This window comes from Pongo abelii, chromosome 8, assembly GCF_028885655.2.
Source record: "Pongo abelii isolate AG06213 chromosome 8, NHGRI_mPonAbe1-v2.0_pri, whole genome shotgun sequence".
Lineage (NCBI taxonomy): Eukaryota > Metazoa > Chordata > Mammalia > Primates > Hominidae > Pongo > Pongo abelii.
Window position 1 is genome coordinate 27,756,644 of NC_071993.2, and position 19,773 is coordinate 27,776,416.

Here is a 19,773-nt window from a genome sequence, read left to right on the forward strand (position 1 = left end):
AACAATATTGCTTGAATATCCCTCCCTATACTTTGTGTTATTGTTTTCACACATTTTATTTCTACATGTCATAAACCCCTCAAAACGTTGTTACTATTTTTGCTTTAGACAGTCAATTATATTTTAGAATGATTAAAAAACTACATAAAGTCTTGTATATTTATTTTCACCATTTCTGCAGCTTTTAATTTTTTGAATAGATCCATGTTTCTGTCTGGCATGATATTACTCCTGACTAAATAATTTTATTTAACATTTCTAGCACAGGTCTTCTGGCAGTGAATTCTCTGTTTTTGTTCATCTGTGAAGGTTTTTATTTTGCTTTCATTTTTGAAAGATTTTTGTTTTACTCAGTATAGAATTTTGGGTTGACATGGTTTTGTTTTTTCATTTTTAGTGCTTTAAAGATGTTACTCTCTTTTCTTCTGGTTTGCAGTGTTTCTGATGAGAGGTCTCTTAAAATTCTTATGTTCATTCCTCTGTATTTAATATGTCATGCCTGTCTCCCTTCAAGATGTTCCCTTTATCTTTGGTTCAAGCCATTTAAATATGATGTGTTTTAGTCAATAGAGGGTTTTAGTTGAATTTTTTGGTGGTGGTGAGGAATGAGCAGGTCCAGCCCTGCTGTTGTATCTGTTGTGCTGCAGCAGAGGTGTGAGTTTAGGAACATCATGTTACTGTCCACCTAACTCCAACAGAAGCCTTAGTCTTGACATTGCCCTTATTTAGCTGTTACTAAGGACCACAAGTTAGGTGCATCTGAGACTTCCTTTCCTGAATTTACCACTGGCATTAATCTACAGAGAACACTAGATAATTCAGATATCATTTAAAATTATCCTCATTTTTTCAATAAAGGGGATTAGCTTCAATGAAGACCAGCAAAAGGAAAAGGATCAGCTTGGCAAAGCCCCCAAGAAGGAAGAAGCAGCTGCCCTCCGCAAAGACATTTCTGGTTCAGACAAGTGGTCACTGGAGAAGAACCAAATTAATTTCTGGAGGAATCAAATGACCAAGAGATGGGAACCAAGCTTAAACTGGAAGACCACTGTTAATTACAAAGAGTATGTAGACATTTACATTTGTTTTCAGATGCATCTTTAGTAACAATATTTACTTAATGTTTCACATAACTTTATTTTATTTATTTATTTTTGAGATGGAGTCTTGCTCTGTTGGCCAGGCTGGAGTGCACTGGTGCAATCTTAGCTCACTGCAACCTCTGCCTCCCGGGTTCAAGTGATTCTCCTGCCTCAGCCTCCTGAGTAGCTGGGATTACAGGCATGTGCCACCACGCTTGGCTAACTTTTTTTGTTTTTTGGTTTTTTTTTTGTAATTTTAGTAGAGACAGGGTTACAATATGTTGGCCAGACGGCTCTCAAACTCCTGCCCTCAAGGGATCTGCCCACCTTGGCCTCCCAAAGTGCTGGGATTACAGGTGTGAGTCACTGCCTCTGGCTAGAACTTTATTTTAAAATAGAAAAATACCGAGTAGATAGTTACATGTCCCTCCAAGGCACAGGTTGATTCCTTTCTGCTCCTCTTTGTATTCCAAGCAGAAATATTTGATAGAGTTTGTGTGTGGGGCACCATGAAGGGAAGGGAAGAACACAATTCACTTTTATATAGTTGGTGAGTCAGGACCAATAATATGCAGAAAAGATGATAAAACACATAGAGAAGTCACAGGAGAAATGTAAAAATCATGGTAGGGACCTGATTAAGTAAGCACTAGGAGGATGTGGAATGATGAAAATTATATGGAGTTAATCAGGGAAACTGTCATAGAGATAATGTCTAACAGAACTTTAATACTATGAAAAGGCTAGAGTCTCAAAAATATGAATGGACCTATATAAAGTGGACACTGGCTTGATGAATGTATGAAATATACAAAACAAGTGCCATTTAGGACCCTCTATAAACAGGCATCAAAGCAAAAATTGAGGGCCAATGCTACTTAAATGCTGGGGCAGTCTGAAACACCTTGAGCATTATTTATTTATTTATTTATTGAGACAGAGTCTTGCTGTCACCCAGGCTGGAATGTAGTGACATGAATTGGCTCACTGCAACCTCTGACTCCCGGGTGCAAGCGATTCTCTTGCCTCAGCCTCCCGAGTAGCTGGGATTACAGGTGTGTGACACCACGCCTGGCTAATTTTTGTATTTTTAGTAGAGATGGGGTTTGCCATGTTGGCCAGGCTAGTCTCGAATTCCTGAGCTCAAGTAATCCGCTCACTTCAGCCTCCCAAAGTGCTGGGATTACAGGTGTGAGCCACTGCACCCAGCCCACTTTGTAAAATTTAACAAATAGTTTACAAGTCGTGGCCTATAAGTGGTGTTCTGTGTTGTCCCATTTTTGGGTTAAGAACTGACTCCTGGTTGATCACACGGGGACCTTCTCCTGCGGGGATTCTGAGAACCACAGGGTGGTTGTGTTTTGGAAGCAAACCCAGAGAGCTCTTTGAAGAACGGAGTCCTGTGGAGAGGGGAGACACTGGCTCCTCTGATTCTCATCAATTTTGGGGTGTTTGACTTTTGTGGCTCTGTTTCAAAGAGTCAATGTGAAAATGAAAAATGCATGGGCAGCTCTGTTAACTGGCAAGTGAGTTTTAAAATACTGCTTTTTCCATATCCTTACTCTTTCAAGCATGAGATTCCTTAGCAGGTATTCAAGGGAGAACACAGAATGCCAAAGACTATGCAAAGTGTGCGAATACCTGGAAAACCAGGTGCAGGCCCTGTTGCAACGTTGGGTGGGGAAGATAAGAAAATAGACAACTGTAATTGGGGGCGATACGTACCTAGAGTAGAAGGCATCGGGTGCAGGATTCACACCAACAGTGGCAGCCTGTGAAGACCTCTTCCTAGGTGCTGGAGAGAAAGTTTCTTCAATATGTAAAACATAGGGCTGTGCTGAAAGAGTGAGAGACAGCTTCGAGTGTCAGAATGAGGCTGGAACTCTGTCAGGAACACACATCATTTGAGCACATGGAAATAATGGAGTATATATCTACATTGCCATCTTTTATTTTTATTAATTAGCATAAAGCAATAAAGCTAATATATTTGTATATATTTTTTAAAGCAAAGGCTTAGCAAAAGAAATCCCAGAGGACAAACGCACAGGAAAACTTGAAAAACCAAGACCATCTGTTTCACACGGAAGAGCACAATTACTTGGGTATGTTTCTGGTCAGCAAGACAAGTTCCCTAAAGCCACCCTCACACAGTGGGCTACTGAGCCTGCAAATTAATGGCATTCTTACTATTAGGGTCCCAAGATGTTTACACTGATGGTTACTAAGAATGTTAGTAAAAATGGTAACACTGGATTTCTTTAAATACTTTTTCAACTCTTCTAATGCAGAGTTACCCGAAATACAGTGATTTACTAGTATTAGTTGACTGTGAGAAAAGAAATGTATTTAATGCAAAGAGCAGTGAACTAAGTTTAGGAAAACTGGGCTCCTAACTGATGTCTTGCCTCTGAACAATCATGTCCTGGCAAAGTTATGTCATCTGTCTGAGCCTCCCTTTGCTGATCACAAATGACTGCCGATTTTGAAGTGGTGTATGTTACTGCTAATGAAAACAATTAAAAATTAAATATGAGGCCAACTAGTAAACTTCTTACTTGATTTTCAGTTTGACAAAAAAAGTGACATGTCTGGAAGATAAGGGTCAGCCACTTTTATTAGCTTCAGAGTGGTGGATATTAGCACTTTTGTTACAATCTCACAGGTCCCTGAGGCTGCGTTCATTGTTTTTTCAGTTTTTTTTTTCTAAGTTGTTCAGATTGAGCCAAGTCTGTTGTTCTATCTTCAAGTTCATTTATTTTTTCTTCCGTCCTATTCTTCTACTAATTCCATTCAGTGAGTTTTTAATTTCACTTATTATAATTTTTAGTTCCAAAATTTTCCATTTGGTTTTTCTTTTCTGTCTTCGATTTCTTTGCTGAGACTTTCTAGTATTTTCATTTGTTTCAAGCATGTTCATAATGCTTGTTGAAATATTGTTATGCTGGTGGCTTTCATATCTTTGTCAGATAATTCATACATCTTCATCACCTTGATATTGGCATTTTAAAATTGTCTTTTCTCATTTAAGATGAGATCTTCCCCATTCTTGGTATGACAAATAATTTTCAGTTGAAATGTAGACATTTTGGTTATTATGAGACCCTGGATCTTAAATTTAAGTCTTTTATTTATTTATTTAAGACAGAGTCTTTCTCTGTCATCAGGCTGGAGTGCAGTGGTGCAATCTCGATTCACTGCAACCTCCACCTCCCGGGTTCAAGCAATTCTCCTGCCTCAGCCTCCTGAATAGCTGGGATTACAGGTGTGCGCTGCCACACCTGGCTAATTTTTGTATTTTTAGTAGATACAGGATTTTGCCATATTGGCCAGGCTGGTCTTGAACTCCTGACCTCAAGTGATCTGCCTGCCTCAGCCTCCCAAAGTGCTGGGATTACAGATGTGGGCCACTGCACCTGGCCTAAATCTTATATTTTAGGCCTTCTCTGCCACCATATTTAGGATTAGGTATGTGTTGCTTCCCCAGGCTGGTGACAAATTGAAATAGCAGGTTTTCCCATAGGCCTTCATTGATGCCTGGGGGGTCAGGCAAGGGAGTCCTCATTATTTCTGGAGGGTAGTGGGAGTTCATGCTCCACCTATGCCTCTGCTGATAACAGCCGGACAGTGTGACGGGGGAGTACTTGGTTACTTTGTCAGTGGGCTCTATTGATAGCACAGTTCGGGGAGTGACTTCATTTTTGCCACGATGTAGTGAGCATCTGACTCTCTGTCAGGCCTTCTCTGAGGCCACCCCAGCAGGTGGGTTGCAGCGCTTTCTTACAGTCTGATAAAGGTAGAGCCCTAGGCTCTTCACTTGGCCTTTGCTGTAAGAGGTAGACTTGGGCCACGCTGTTTTGTGTGGTCTTGATTGACATAGATCATTTGTTGTCTAAACACTTTCTGTCTTATTAGGCTTTCCTTTTCTGGCCCTTTGAATTAGACAGAGCAGGACTTTCTTAGGTCCTTTTATTGCCTGCACCCCCTGGAGTTTCTGCTTTGCCGGCTTTTCCAGTACCCAGTCTAGGAAGAATGAGACAAAAAGAAAACCCAGGGAATGCACCGCTGTGTTGAACCATAGGTCTTCAGATCCCTAGGTAGTCCCCTTTTTTTCCTCTACCTTTCAGAGTCACCTTATGTTTGTTTTATATACAATATCCAGATTTTTAGTTGTGCTTGGTGGGAGAAATAGGGAAAAGTATATCTACTTTATCTTTCCTGAAATAGATATTGGGCCAAAAGTATTTCAATTTTTAGTGAGTTAGAGAGCTTCAGGGTAGTAGATAAGGTAAAGTTGTAACATATCCAAGCAACAGCTATTACTTAATGATAAAAATGAAATTTCTCTGTGTCTAATCTTGCCTAAGTGGATAGAATTCTGTGGTAGAGAAGCATTTCTTAAGGTGGAGTTTGTAGATCAATTCAACATTGACATTTGCTTCTTTTTAACTCCTGAATATGCAGTTGCCATGGGACAGGATTGGAAAGAATCATATCAAATAGGAAAAGCATTTTAAAGTTAGCTATCAAAGGATTCATCAATAGGAAAAAAAAAGACAGCTTTTCTTTGGGGCGCTGCTTTTTAAAATGGGATTGTGGAGTGATTGGGTAGACCTAATTCACTCTGCCCTCAACTCCAGGAGCTTGTTAGGCTAAGGGAAGGTAAATTTAGGCTTTCCCCAAAGAATTTAGGCTTATTCTACTATATGCTTCAATCTGGAATCTTTGAGTTAAGTTTAAGTCACTTCTTGAATAGACCTGATTTACTACAAACTTCACTCAGGTGGCTCATTAAATGGGAACAGATGCTTGAATTCAGGCTTTCCCTCTTCCAGGGTCCAGAGAGCATAATCATAGTGTTTTACATACAAACTGGCTTTTGGAAGTGCAGAAATTGGGGGCTCTCTGTGCCAAAAAAACTGTAAGAAATTAAGAGAATCATGGAACCTTACAAATTAATAAATTTAAAAATTGCCCATCCTCTTTCTATGCTCTGAAATGGAATAGACTAGAAAAGACTTTTATGGATGAGAACCCACTGGGAGTTGGAGAGAGGAGAGGAGGGAGAGAAACAAAGAAAATGAGAATGAATTAGATATGAGCATGAAGGCTTAAATGGACTAGTCCTTGCCCATGAGCTTAATGTTGAGTTAGAAACTTCTAGAGCGATGAGGAATAAAGTGTACTTTCTCATAGGTCTTTTTATAATTAGACCACAATGATTGTGATTCCACTAATTCTACTTTTGTAAATCCAAGTTAAACATCTGCAGATGGCCCGTTTTCAGCCCTGGTTGATTTCACTCCAGGTTTCACTCCACCCACACCTGTGTAGGGTGTCAACAACCCTTTTATGGATTACTGGGGACCCAGATATGTTTTCTAAAGATTAATGGGAGCCCAGAATGAATACACTACTCCAGGGGGTGGCTGGCAGGGTCCTTGGGTTCCTCTTTCCCACAGATACCACTCTAAATGCAAACCCGAATGAGTCCTTCTCCTCCTGGACTGTCGTCCCTATCATGCTCTGCAATATCCCAAATGAATCATTCTTCCACTTTGCTCTTTCTTCTACATTTTTTTGCTTGCCCCCACCTCATATACAAGGAAATGAATTTTCTTATATCCTCACCCTATGCACCAAAGCCTCCACTCTCTCCTTTCTTGCATTTATTGAAACTTTTCCATGACAGCAGCGGTTCTCCTTCAGATCTTCTTTTCCCCAGGCTCTGTGTAACCACAGGGCATGGGGACTGTAGGCAGAAATCTCCTCTTTATTGCTTCAAACTACCTTACTCTTCAGATTAGATCTCCTTTACTATGAGGCTGATGTAACCCTCTGTCTTTCCTGGTTGCTGTTTTCTATGGATCCATTGTCACTGACGATTTTGACATTGACTCACTATCACTTTCATCCTATGTCCCATCATCATCTTGAAAAACCTGAAACCCCAGGAGGAAAACCAGTACCAAATCTTGGCCTACGCACTCCCTGGTTTCAGTCTCACTGACTGTTGCCTCCTCTCCATCAAGCTGCTGCTACTGCCACTTCCTGGAATTATCACCAGAAGTACCCTTCTTCCAAAATCTTAACCTAGACTGAATTTTGTTCATTCACTTATTCATACCTGCATTAATTTATTAATTCTTCTAGCAATTATTTACTGACTGCCTTCCTTGTGCTAGGGGAGACAGTATAAAAAGTACAAAAGACAGAAATGGTCCTTGCCTTCATGGAACTTACTAAGACACTACAAGAAAACACAGAAATAAAAATTTTCTGATGGTGACCAAAGTGGACAAGGTACTGAGCTACAAAATAATGGGAACTTAGATAATTACTCATAGACCACAGATTTGATTCTGTTCTTGCTGAAGATCGAGGTAAAGACAAAAACCTAACCAGTTACTTAATTTATGTGGTCCCTAAGATGAAAACAGATCAGATCTTCAAAAACAAAACCACAGCTTTTCCTTGGAGTTTAACAAAGATACTGAAATACAGCATTCTTCAATAGCATTCCCTTGATACCTGACAGCCAGCGGGCCCTCCATGCATGTTTGGTGAATGAATATGCATGATAATACAGAACTATCTAACACGTATTTCATGCTTTTTGTATGCCAGGCACTGTTATAAACTTTTTACTTACTAATTGCTGTTATCATCCCCAATTTGCAGGTGAGGAAACTGAGGCACACACAAGTTAAATGACTACCCCAGCTCATCTAGGAACCAAGATGAACAGCTCCCATTACAAGTATTTGTTTTAACACAGCCACTTTACTCACCATGGAGTTTTGTTCAAATTATTATTACAGAATCTTGCTCTGTCATCCAGGCTGGAGTGCGGTAGCACAATTTTGCCACACTGCAACCTCTGCCTCCCAGGTTCAAGTGATTCTCCTACCTCAGCCACCCGAGTAACTGGGACAAGAGGCACACACCACCACACCCAGCTAATTTTTGTATTTTTAGTAGAGACAGGGTTTCACCATGTTGGCTAGGCTGGTCTCAAACTCCCAACCTCAAGCAATCCACACACCTCGGCCTCCCAAAGTGCTGGGATTACAGGTGTGAGCCACCACCCCCGGCCCAAATTATTTTTAACTCATTGTCTCTCTAATGAGAGTAATAACAACCTCATAGATTGTTGAGAGAATTAAAATGAGACATTTAACCCACAGTCTGTTGTCCTGAACTCTCGCGGCCAAATGCGAGCGGTTCTGAAAAACTCACTTTAAAAAAGGGTAATGAAATTCATATAATATATATGATAACCTCTATTGGAGTGTGAGCCAATACCCTATAATCAAAAACATGAGCATTTCTGTAGTGAAACATGAATATTCACACTGAATGAGAGGAATAAAGACCATAAATAGTCTAGTATCAATTCATATAAGGCTTTAGCAACAAGTTAAGTCCAGTGGGGAAAAAAATCAGTTTTCAGAGATTTTTCGATTTCAGAATTAGAGGAAAAGTATTGTGGACTTGTGTGATCTATAATGGTCATTGACTTTGTGACTTTGATATTTAAGGACACCTTAATATGTGATTGGCAAGAGTCATATTTTAAGTAATTTTGGATCCTTCAAAGCAAATGATTTTTTTTCTCCTCTTAATTTCTCTGAGGTTGTAGAATGCAGATAATAGAGCCTGCTTTGCAAAGTGGTTGTGAAGTTTAGAAATAATAAATATAAAATGCCTGGGACAGGCTGGGCGCAGTGGCTCATGCCTGTAATACCAGCACTTTGGGAGGCCGAGACGGGACGATCACGAGGTCAACAGTTCGAGACCAGCCTGACCAACATGGTGAAACCCCGTCTCTACTAAAAATACAAAAATTAGCCAGACGTGGTGGTGCGTGCCTGTAAGCCCAGCTACTCAGGAGGCTGAGGCAGGAGAATCACTTGAACCCGGGTGGCAGAGGTTGCAGTGAGCCAAGATCTTGCCAGTACACTCCAGCCTGGGCGACAGAGTGAATGAGACTCCATCTCACAAAAAAAAAAAAAAAAAAAAAAAAAGACCTAGGACAAAATAGAGCAACCTAGACAAAACTGGTGGCTGCTGTTGGTATTATTTAATATTAAAAATAGCTAGAAGATTTAAAAGTTTGCTTCTGTCCTGTAAGATGAGGAATATGTGGGAAACAATATCAGGATAAATATCCTGGATTTAGCACCTCTCCACATGTGAGTGATGGATGAGTAGTTCTTGAGACATCATTGTGGGTTTGGTGACCCAATGGCAGTAACCTGGCATCCAGCAGTGGGAGGTGGAGACAAGTTGGTGTGATGAGTGTGCATGTGCATGAGGGACCTCTGTAGGGACATAGGGAGTATATTGGATTCAGAAGGCTCTTGTAATACTGTTGTCTATGCATCAAACCATATAATGTGGTGTACTTCTGTGGAACTCAACACTTTGCATGGTAATGTCTCTCAGAGTTGGAGGTTAACTCTTTGGTCCTGAACCTGATTATGTTCATGTTATTGCTGTTCTTTGGCACCTTGTGCCCTTCCAAGTACTTCAGTGTAGGCATTATGGAGGGATGTGCTGAATATTGACTCTCTTTGGTAAAAGAGACTCTTTCACTTTAGGGCCTTGTGGCACTGCCCAGTTGAAGTTACTGGAATAATAGAAATAGTCAATATCTGAGCTGTCCAGTGTGGTAACCACGAGGCACGTGGGCCATTGAGCACTTGAAATGTGGCTAGTGTGATTGGAGAACTGGATTTTTAATTTTCTTCAATTTTAGTTAAATAAATAAGTTCAAATATCTGTAAATATAGACGACCACATGCAATGAGTGACAGTCTTATTGAAAAGCGCAGCCTTAGGACATTCACTGAATACCCTTGTTTATTTCTCACTGTTTTCTTTATTATGATTATTGCACCCAGAGCAATTGCACCTGCGATAGAGACAGGTTTATTCACCTCACGCAGTTCCTTTTTATTTTATTTTATTTTTGAGACAGAGTCTTGCTCTGTCTTCCAGGCTGGAGGGCAGTGGTATGATAATGTAATAATGGTTTACTGCAGCTCAAACTCCTGGGCTCAAGTGATCCTCCTGCGTCAAGCCTCCTGAGTAGCTGAGATTACAGGCATGCACCACCATGTCTGGCTAATTAAAATTTGTTTTTGTAGAGACAGAATCTTGCTATGTTGTCCAGGCTGGCATTGAAATCTTGGCCTCAAGTGATCCTCCCACCTCAGCCTCCCAAAGCACTGGGATTATAGGCATGAACCACTGTACCTGGCCTCATGTAGATCTTAACAGAGATCTACTAGAACTCAGAAGGTGTTGGTATCTGATCCATTGCTTGTGCCCATATTGCCAAAATATGATTATAACTGTCTCCACACTATAGCTTACATGTGTATGTGTGTTGTTATTGTTCTTAGGAAGAGTGCTGAAAAGATTGAGGAAATTGTTAGTGATAGCTCCTCAGAAAGTGAGGAAGATGAAGAACCACCTGACCATCGTCAGGAAGCAAGTGCAGATTTGCCATCAGAATATTGGCAAATTCAGAAGCTGGTGAAATATTTAAAGGTAAGAAAGGCCTATGGTAGTATGTTTGCAATGTTCATTTAAAATAATTTCCCAAGGATGTATATGCTGCTTCCAAGTTTACTTTACATTTCTTTCAAATAAGAGTAGTAAGCATTCCTGTTGTTTTATCTAAGTGTGTACAGGGGAAGGTCTTATTACCCTGAAGATGCAAGATTCATCCTCATGGAGCAACCAGGCTGCCTGGTACCAACCCTCTCTCCTGGGTGGGGAGTGGGCATGGTGAACAGCTGACACTGTGACTTGCTGCCATTTTATGATTTGTAGTATGGTGTGGAAGAAATAACATGGATTTTTAAAGCGGACTTTGGTTAAACTCCAGGCTGTTTCACTTACTAGCAACGTAGCTGTTGAAACGTTACAGTTTTGAGCCCTAATTTTCTCAACCCTTGGAATAAAATTAATATACCTCTACTACAGGACTATTACAAAGTTTAAGAAAATACACTTGAAACATATAGCGTGGTTTCTGAGACATTGTGGGTGTTTATAATATGGATTGGTTCATTTTCATTTCTCTCAAGTCAGATAGCATATACAAGAATATTTTACATAATAATTGGCCCACGTAATGTATTTAAGTATTTGAATTTGCAGGAGGGCAAGGGGAATGGCTCACCAAAACCCAGATTAATATTCATTTCTGACATCAGATAGCAAGTATTGATTTTATCTAGGCCTGCGTAAAGCCGACGTCCAGAAGTATTTGTGAAAAAGTATTTGACTTAACTCATGGTTTCTTTCTGCTTTTCCATGTCTTTGGTCAAATCAGCCAAGGGCATTTGCCAGTGGCTTTGCTTGATTTAATCATTGCACAATGTAAACATTTATCAAAATATTACATTGTACCCCACAAAAATATACAATTATTCTTTGTCAATTAAAAATAATTTGTATTTTGGCTGGACATGGTGGCTTACGTCTGTAATCCCAGCACTTAGGGAGGCCGAGGTGGGTGGATCATCTGAGGTCAGGAGATCAAGACTAGCCTGGCTAACACGGTGAAACCCTGTCTCTACTAAAAATACAAAAAAAATTAGCTGGGTGTGGTGGTGGACACCTGTAATCCCAGCTACTTGGGAGGCTGAGGCAGGAGAATCGCTTGAACCCAGGAGGCGGAGGTTGCAGTGAGCCAAGATTGTGCCATTGCACTCCAGCCTGGGTGATAAGAGCAAAACTCCATCTCAAAAAATAAAATAAATAAATAGATAAATAAATAAATAAAAATTTTGTATTTCAAAAAGGACATGAGCTTATACGAAACAAGCCCTAATGCTCAACTTGGAGATCCTTTTGGCAGGCTCCTAATGATTTGACCAACATCAATGTAAAATGAAAAATATTGTTTTTTAGTCTGGGCTGTTTGTCATGAAACAAACCTCTAGACTATTGGAGAGAACAGTTAATATTTTGTGAGTTTTAAAATTTCATATTAAGCATGATACTTCATAAATATTAAATATTTGTATGGCATCTGTCAATTTTTAAAATGGTTTTTATTTGGCATTTATTTTGTGTTAATGTTTCCCTCATTTAGTGTTTCGTATTATGAAATTTCTATATCAGGTGCGCATTGTTTTTACATGTTGTTGCAATATAATTATGTCACATATTTTGGCTCATAATAATAATAAATCATGCATTTATTACATAAGTTTTTTTTACAGAAAACCTCTGAAATTTTTAGTGTAACTCTACCACAAAAAATGATTCACTGTTTATTATGATAGAAATGATTCACTATTATTATAGGCATTCATTATTATTTAAAGACATGTAAATGAAATGTTAGGAAAAATACAGAATAATATAATTTTGGGAACTCATGAAAATTCCTAGGAATTTTGATTGTATATTCCTGAATCTTGAAGATTAACTTGTTGGGAATTTGGAAACACTAGCATGGAGCACAGGCTAGATTCAGGCCACACACTTCTGCACTCCCCTTTGGCAGGAGGATTTGTGCACAAACCACATAGTTCAACACAGTGGTCCAGACTGGCACGCACGGCGACCATGTCCAGCCTTGGGACATTTAGGACACCCTTGCAACAGTGCCTCTGCATCTTTACTGAACCCCAGGGCCTCCTGTGATTACCTCTCCTGGACTCTTAAAAAGCATGCCATCTGGGGGAAAAAAAACAAAACTGGCAGTGGAGAACTTTGCCAGCACCACTCTCTCTCTGAGGCGGGCAGCTCTAGACAGGGCGACTGAGGCTTAGACATGGTCCACCCTTCTTCTTCTCCTTTCCTCTCCTCCCCTCTCCTCCCCTCCCTTCCCCTCTCCTCCCCTTCCTTCTTTCCTTTTCTCTTTCCTAGGCTGATCTTGAACTCCTGGCCTCAATCAGTCTTCCCACCTTGGCTCCCAAAGTGCTGGGATTACAGGCATGAGCCTCTACGCCCGTCCAAGACATAGCCTTTCAGAAGATGAATTAAGAGAGTCCTGAGTTTTTCCCAGGAGTCCTGGTCCATTATCTTTATTTCATTAGCAAAAGGAAACAAGAGTCAAAATGGCAGAAACAAAAGATGGACCAGGAAGCAGAATACCAGAGCAATTAGAAGCATGATCTTTGACTTTGGAAAGACCAGTTGAGTTGAAATTCTGCCGCTTACTCAATGGCCTTGGGTGAGTTGACTAACCCCGCTAAGCTTCAGTTTCCTCACTGGTGAAGATGGAAAAATAAAAGTTCTCTTATATTAGGATTATTAAGAATGTTAAATGAAATATAACACATGTAAAGTGCTTAGCACAAAGTAGTAACTGTTGGCAATAATAATCATTTCTATTGCTTATTGTTATTGTAGAAAATGTTTGGCATGGAGACTTAACTGGCTCGTGCAGGTGGCCTTCAACTTTTACTTTCAGTTCTCTAGCAACCAATAAAAGGAGGGAAATAGAGTGAGTTAATACAGGGAGGGAAAGTCTCTCAACGTCTTAAAATAAAAACAAACCAGTTGCCAGTGAGTATAACTGATCCTGGTGCTAAGAGCACAGAGAATTTTCTCCCTTAGGATTTAATGGGGCAGGCACGGAGTGAGAGAGTGAACAGCCTCAATAATATCCTCCCAGTGAACATGGCAAAGAGAGTTTCTCATAATAGCCTAATTACTGGATAACTGTCTTGAGTTTTTCAACTATTTAGGATAAGTCCATGTAGCTTTAGGCCAAAAAGAGATGCACTATTTCTGTCCCAGTACAGCTAAAGAAAACATTTATTGATGAAGTGCTACTTAAATTTGCACAAGTTATTCATCAATAAATCATGTGCAAATGTGATACTCTTGGCCAGACAGTAAATCGCTTGGAATTCTTATAGTTCCTACAGGTAAATATTCTTCACATAGCCAATAAAAGGAAAAGTATATCTATAAATGATTTCAAGGTTTTCGACACATAAATATTTTATATGGAGACACGAAATGATACTAAAAGTCTATGAAATGCAAAATTGAATGTCTCTAGGCAATCTCAAAATAAATACACTTGACATTTTAATTTATGAAATTATGATTTAAATGTAGATTTAAGCTAGCAGAGAAATGTTCATGTTGACCTGACTTTCTATTTACCATTTTCTAAGTAATGTCTGTGATTGTTGGGAAAAAAAAAAAGAGATTTAATGAGCTCATTAATACCCAAACAGGTCAATGAACTATAGCTTATTATTCGTCCAGAGCTATGAGCTCATATCTTGGCACATAAAAATAGTTTGTATTTAATTATTTGGTTTGACATATGTTAATTTCAACCTGCAAGTTTTATATATGTATATATTCTTTTCATCTGGATTTTGTGAACACAATTGAATTTTTAAATTAATGAATGTATCACATTTTTACTCACCAACCTTCCAGCTTCTTTTCTCCCCCATAGCTGATGATGCTGTACCCTAATTCTAAAGGAAGCAATGAACCCCCTTTTCAGCTACCTTACTGATAAGCACTTATGTTCTGCCTTCTGCCATCCTGATGGTTCAGGTTGTCTTACTACCTACTTCTTGAGTAGAGAGACCACATCAATTTTATTGCTGTATCTTGCAGGGCATCTTGCTAATGTGCACAAGCTCGCCTCCCCACCTCTGCCCCGATGGTGCAAAGGGGAGAGGGCGAGGTTCCTTAGTGGCAGGGCTTTGCTGTTCTTCACTCTCAGCCGCCTGAAAGCAGTTCTTCCTGCCTCTGAGCCTGTCTTTCCTTCTGCTGTTGACTTCTTTCCTACTTTTTTGTGCATCCCTCTCTCTTCTTTTTCCTGCCGTCTTTCTTGTAGACATACTAGTTGATTGCTGTATTTGCTGACTTTATATGGATATTATTTTCTCCCTTGGCCAAGATTGTTTTAAAATCTTGCAAGGAAAATGTCTTGCTTTTGATCGCTTCCAGCGATTAAAGGAGATGGTTTGTTAATGTCTCTATACTCCATACTAAATCTGTGAGTCTCTCTAAAACTTCAGTGAAATCGTGCTCATTTCTAAATAAGGTATGTGGAGAGCCCCTTTGTGAAATAGGAGAAGGGATGTAGGATATTTTCTTTGTTTGGAAATGTGGAAATAAATATTAGTTACAAGTACTCTATGTTATAAATTCATACAAATGGGTATTCTTCAGTAGAGTGGGGTAAAATGTTGAAAGATCATAATTATAAGTAGGTTTGCATTTTATACACATTATAATGAAAAAGAGTTTCTGGACCCAAAGTGAAAAACATGTTGAAATCCATTTCAGGTAATCCCAGCACTTTGGGAGGCCAAGGCGGGCAGATCACGAGGTCAGGAGATTGAGACCATCCAGACCAACATGGTGAAACCCCATCTCTACTAAAATACAAAAAATTAACTGGGAATGGTGGCATGCACCTGTAGTCCCACCTACTTGGGAGGCTGAGGAAGGGGAATCTCTTGAACCAGGAGGCAGAGGTTGCAGTGAGCCGAGATAGTGCCACGTCCCTCCAGCCTGGGCGACAGAGCAAGACTCCGTCTCAAAAACAAACCAACAAAAAACAAAAAAGAAATCCATTTCAATGTGGATTGAAGGTAGAGTGGCTATAGTATTTAAAACTATAGGATCAGTAAATCCAAGAAGAAACTGAGAAGACTAGAATAATGCCAAGAACATGGTTGGTTGGTCAGCTTTTTGGTAGTTTAGAGGCATGTCAGAAGCTGGGCCTAGAATTATGCTTTCTTTCCCTTGAAGATATTTCCTAGAGTTGTCACTAGAGGGTAAGATGCCCGTATTATCCAGGCACCAGCTCTAGGCTCACAAAGGGTTACATTGGCAAGCACAGTTGGATATCTGCCCATACTCTGAAATACTTCATCCAGCTGGTCTTATCCCTGAGTACTTGCTGCAATGATGGAGGCCTCTAGGGCTCATTCCCAGGGCCATTTCTCCACGTGTACCTCCTCACTGTGGGATGCCAGCTTCTGCACCTGGGATTTCGATCAGAGTCCAGGTGGGTGAGTGGGGAAAGGGACGATGAAAGCATTGATTTGGAAAGATGAATCCAGCAGCAGGTGGTATGCCAAGTGAATCTGATGGGAAGGGATGAGAATACAGTGACAATGGGGTTACACTGGCAGAAAGGATGGCCATTACAACACATTCATCCTCACCCCTGACCCACGACAGGTTGGTGAGGGGTAGCCTAAGCCTAATTTGTTTGTCCTATGTCATCAAATTCATCAAACACTGGCGTTGATTTCACCTTTCACATGAGCCAGATTGCTTGCCATGCTTCTGCTCTGTAACCACAAATTGAGAATTTTCAGGCCACCAGATGCCTGGTGAATCCCAGCTTAGCAGTGGTCAATACTCCAATCCAGAGTGACATCTAAAAGACATTCACATCAGAAATGCCACTGGGCTGCCAGCTTCAGAAGGGACTCCCAGAGTTCTCTCCCTGGCAGGTTTTGGGTTTCTTCTCTGGAGGTGGATTCCTGGCAAGGACATTTTTCAGACTTGAGAACCTATGTTAAAGACTGCATTTGTGGGGCTCAGTTCCTTAATGATCTTACATAAGCTGATTAAACACACACATACACATAAACACATACACACACACAAACACACACACACCCCTGGGGTTAAATAGTGCTTTCAAGTGGTAATTGGAAGTTGTGTGAGTTTTTGTTGTAGGAATTTGTTGTACTTTGCAATCAATTACAGTTAATTCAATTCCTTTCCCATTACTTGAGTTTTGGGTATGGAGTGGCAGGTAGTTTGATCCTTGTTTCATTGGTGGAAAAGCTGAGAAATTCTTTGCTCCAGGCCACACAGAAGGCAGCTGCGGGCCGAGACTGAGTCCAGGCTTCTATCTTTATTGCACATTGCCTGGTTGTTCGGTTCCACTGTCAAGAAATTCAGGACCCAGGAGGCCTGCAGAACTTGCTGTTGTACCTTCCTGTCTTTTCTCTTGCTTGAATTTCTTCATTCGAGTAAGAGTTAACAGGGAGCCCTTCCCATAAAGGAACTCAGTATTCATGTTTGGAAGGCCATATTAGACTGTGCTCTTTTGCTGTCTTTACTTAAAAAAAAATGGAAAAGAATGTGATGGCACAGAGTTATTCTTGTTAAAAAGAGTATTTAGAAAATGGAAAACAATGCTCACTGTTCGTCCACTCGAATCAACTCCAGTAGTTAGAAAGGCAAATGAGTACCATGTTCCTGAGAAACATTCTTTAAGTTAGTACATGTGTTGCTACATTGATGTGGGTTGAGCTTTCTTTAAAAAGTCAGTGACAAACGAATAGGACAACTTTTGTGACTATTTTTTAAAAATTGCCTGTTTGAAATCATAAGATATTTAAATTCCATCAGCTAAAAAAAGTCTACTCAGAATCTGCATTTATGTTTTCATAAATATTGTAGTGTAAGAAATGAATGCATTTTAAGTGTTTGGATTACTGGTAATGTGTGTTACTTGTATGCTTATATTGCCCACAAAAGAATTCGTCATCTTTTATTTTTGTTATAAAGGAGATTGTGGAAGAAATGGAGAGGCTCATCTCCGTCATTCCCAAAGGGGAATCTGTATTTAAATATTTGAGCTTTAAGCTTTCCTTGCCTCTTGGCATTCATTAAGTAAATACGTGTGGAGAAAAAGCAGAGTAAAGACAATTAGATCAGTATGATAACACAGTGCTACTGACTCATAACAGTTTATATGACCACTAGCTAGCACTATGCTACCACGTCAACTTAAGGACTGAAAAATGACGATATTAAAAATCTCAGGGGAGTTCCCTTAAGCTTTAACTCATTCATTCATTCATTCATTCATTCACTCATGTGTTTATTCATGAACGTGTGCTATGAGCCAGCATAGCTAGAGCATAATGATATGATACACATACCCATCTAGTTATTTATAAGATTTTTGGTTGGCATGAACTGTGTTATCTAAGGCAGTTTTATGTAGTACATCTTTTCGGGGAATTTCTTGCCCCATGTTTTTGCAACAACACTTATTTTTGTTCCTTAAAATATGCTTTTCCCCTAAAATTCATTTGAGAAAGCTAAGTAGATTGGAGAAGAGTAGTGGTACTGGCTTATTCCCAGTTTCTATAATGTGCTAGGCTGCTTTGCCTTCTGTTTTAAAAACACACACTCATGGCCTGTTACAGAGCCTGCATGCTGATGAATTTTTAGTATATGAGTTAAGGAGTGAATAAGAGGCATAAGATTTGGTATAAATGATTTTTCATTTTATATCTCTCTATAGATCTATTGTCATTATTTAAAATTGCATATTTGCAGGAAAAATATTAAACTCCATGTCCCTTTTTGGTCCATTGGCCTTTGAGATTTCTCTCGCAGGGCTGTGGTTCTTCCCAGCTCTTGCTCCCTGAGTGGGTGTGGCTGTCTGGTTGTGGCTGCTGATGTTTCTTTGACACAGGGCATAGCAGAAGCACGTGGTATTCTTCCCCTGTTTCCCTTACTCCCTTCTGTGTTTAAAATCTTTAAATATTATACAAATATCACACTCATATATGCTTAATATAAAACTTCAAGCCATGCAAAGTGGAAGCTGCTTCCAGATATTTCTGTTTATATACATATACATATATCATTTATATACATAAATGAAATCCTACTATTATTCTACATTTTACTTTCTATATTTAATATTCTGTCTTGGTGATCTTTCATAGCTGCCTCACTCCTTTTAATTATTACATAGTATTCCATTAAAGGCACATATCATTAATTTATTGAGCAATTGCCTTATTGATAACATTTAAGTTGTCCCTCAAATCAGTTTTTGTTACTACAAACAATACTGCAGCTAATATTTTTACATTTTTTTGGATATGTGCATTATTGCTATAGGATGGATTCTTTGAAATGGAATTGCTTGAGTCAAAGAGAATGCACATTTACATTTTTGATAGCACTAACAGGGAATTCTATACACACGCCAAGATATATATAAGATTTTTGAGGTGGAGCCAAGATGGCCGAATAGGAACAGCTCCAGTCTACAGCTCCCAGCGTGAGCGATGCAGAAGACGGGTGATTTCTGCATTTCCAACTGAGATACCGGGTTCATCTCACTGGGGAGTGCCGGAGAGTGGGAGCAGGACAGTGGGTGCAGTGCACCCTGTGTGAGCTGAAGCAGGGTGAGGCATTGCCTCACCTGGGAAGCGCAAGGGGTCAGGGAATTCCCTTTCCTAGTCAAACAAAGGGGTGACAGACGGCACCTGGAAAATCGGGTCACTCCCACCCTAATACTGTGCTTTTCCAATGGGCTTAACAAACGGCACACCAGGAGATTATATCCTGCAGGGTTATATTATATCTCGGAGGGTCCTACACCCACGGAGCCTCGCTCATTGCTAGCACAGCAGTCTGAAATCAAACTGCAAGGTGGCAGCGAGGCTGGGGGAGGGGCGCCCGCCATTGCCGAGGCTTGAGTAGGTAAACAAAGCTACTGGGAAGCTCGAACTGGGTGGAGCTTACCGCAGCTCAAGGAGGCCTACCTGCCTCTGTAGGCTCCACTTCTGGGGGCAGGGCACAGACAAACAAAAGACAGCAGTAACCTCTGCAGATTTAAATGTCCCTGACAGCTTTGAAGAGAGTAGTGGTTCTCCCAGTACGCAGCTTCAGATCTGAGAACGGGCAG

General features: G+C 40.1%; 1 protein-coding gene across 1 annotated transcript in view; it reads left to right on the top strand.

Annotated features, from left to right (window-relative positions):
• Positions 1–19,773, top strand: part of LOC112135122 (outer dynein arm-docking complex subunit 2) — a 64,700-nt gene that overhangs the window by 28,635 nt on the left and 16,292 nt on the right. Inside the window, exons 3-5 of the mRNA XM_054523175.1 lie at positions 859–1,064; positions 3,092–3,187; positions 10,493–10,640. Coding sequence (XP_054379150.1) covers positions 1,009–1,064; positions 3,092–3,187; positions 10,493–10,640 — 300 coding nt within the window. The 5' untranslated portion in view covers positions 859–1,008. The remainder of the gene's footprint in view (positions 1–858; positions 1,065–3,091; positions 3,188–10,492; positions 10,641–19,773) is intronic.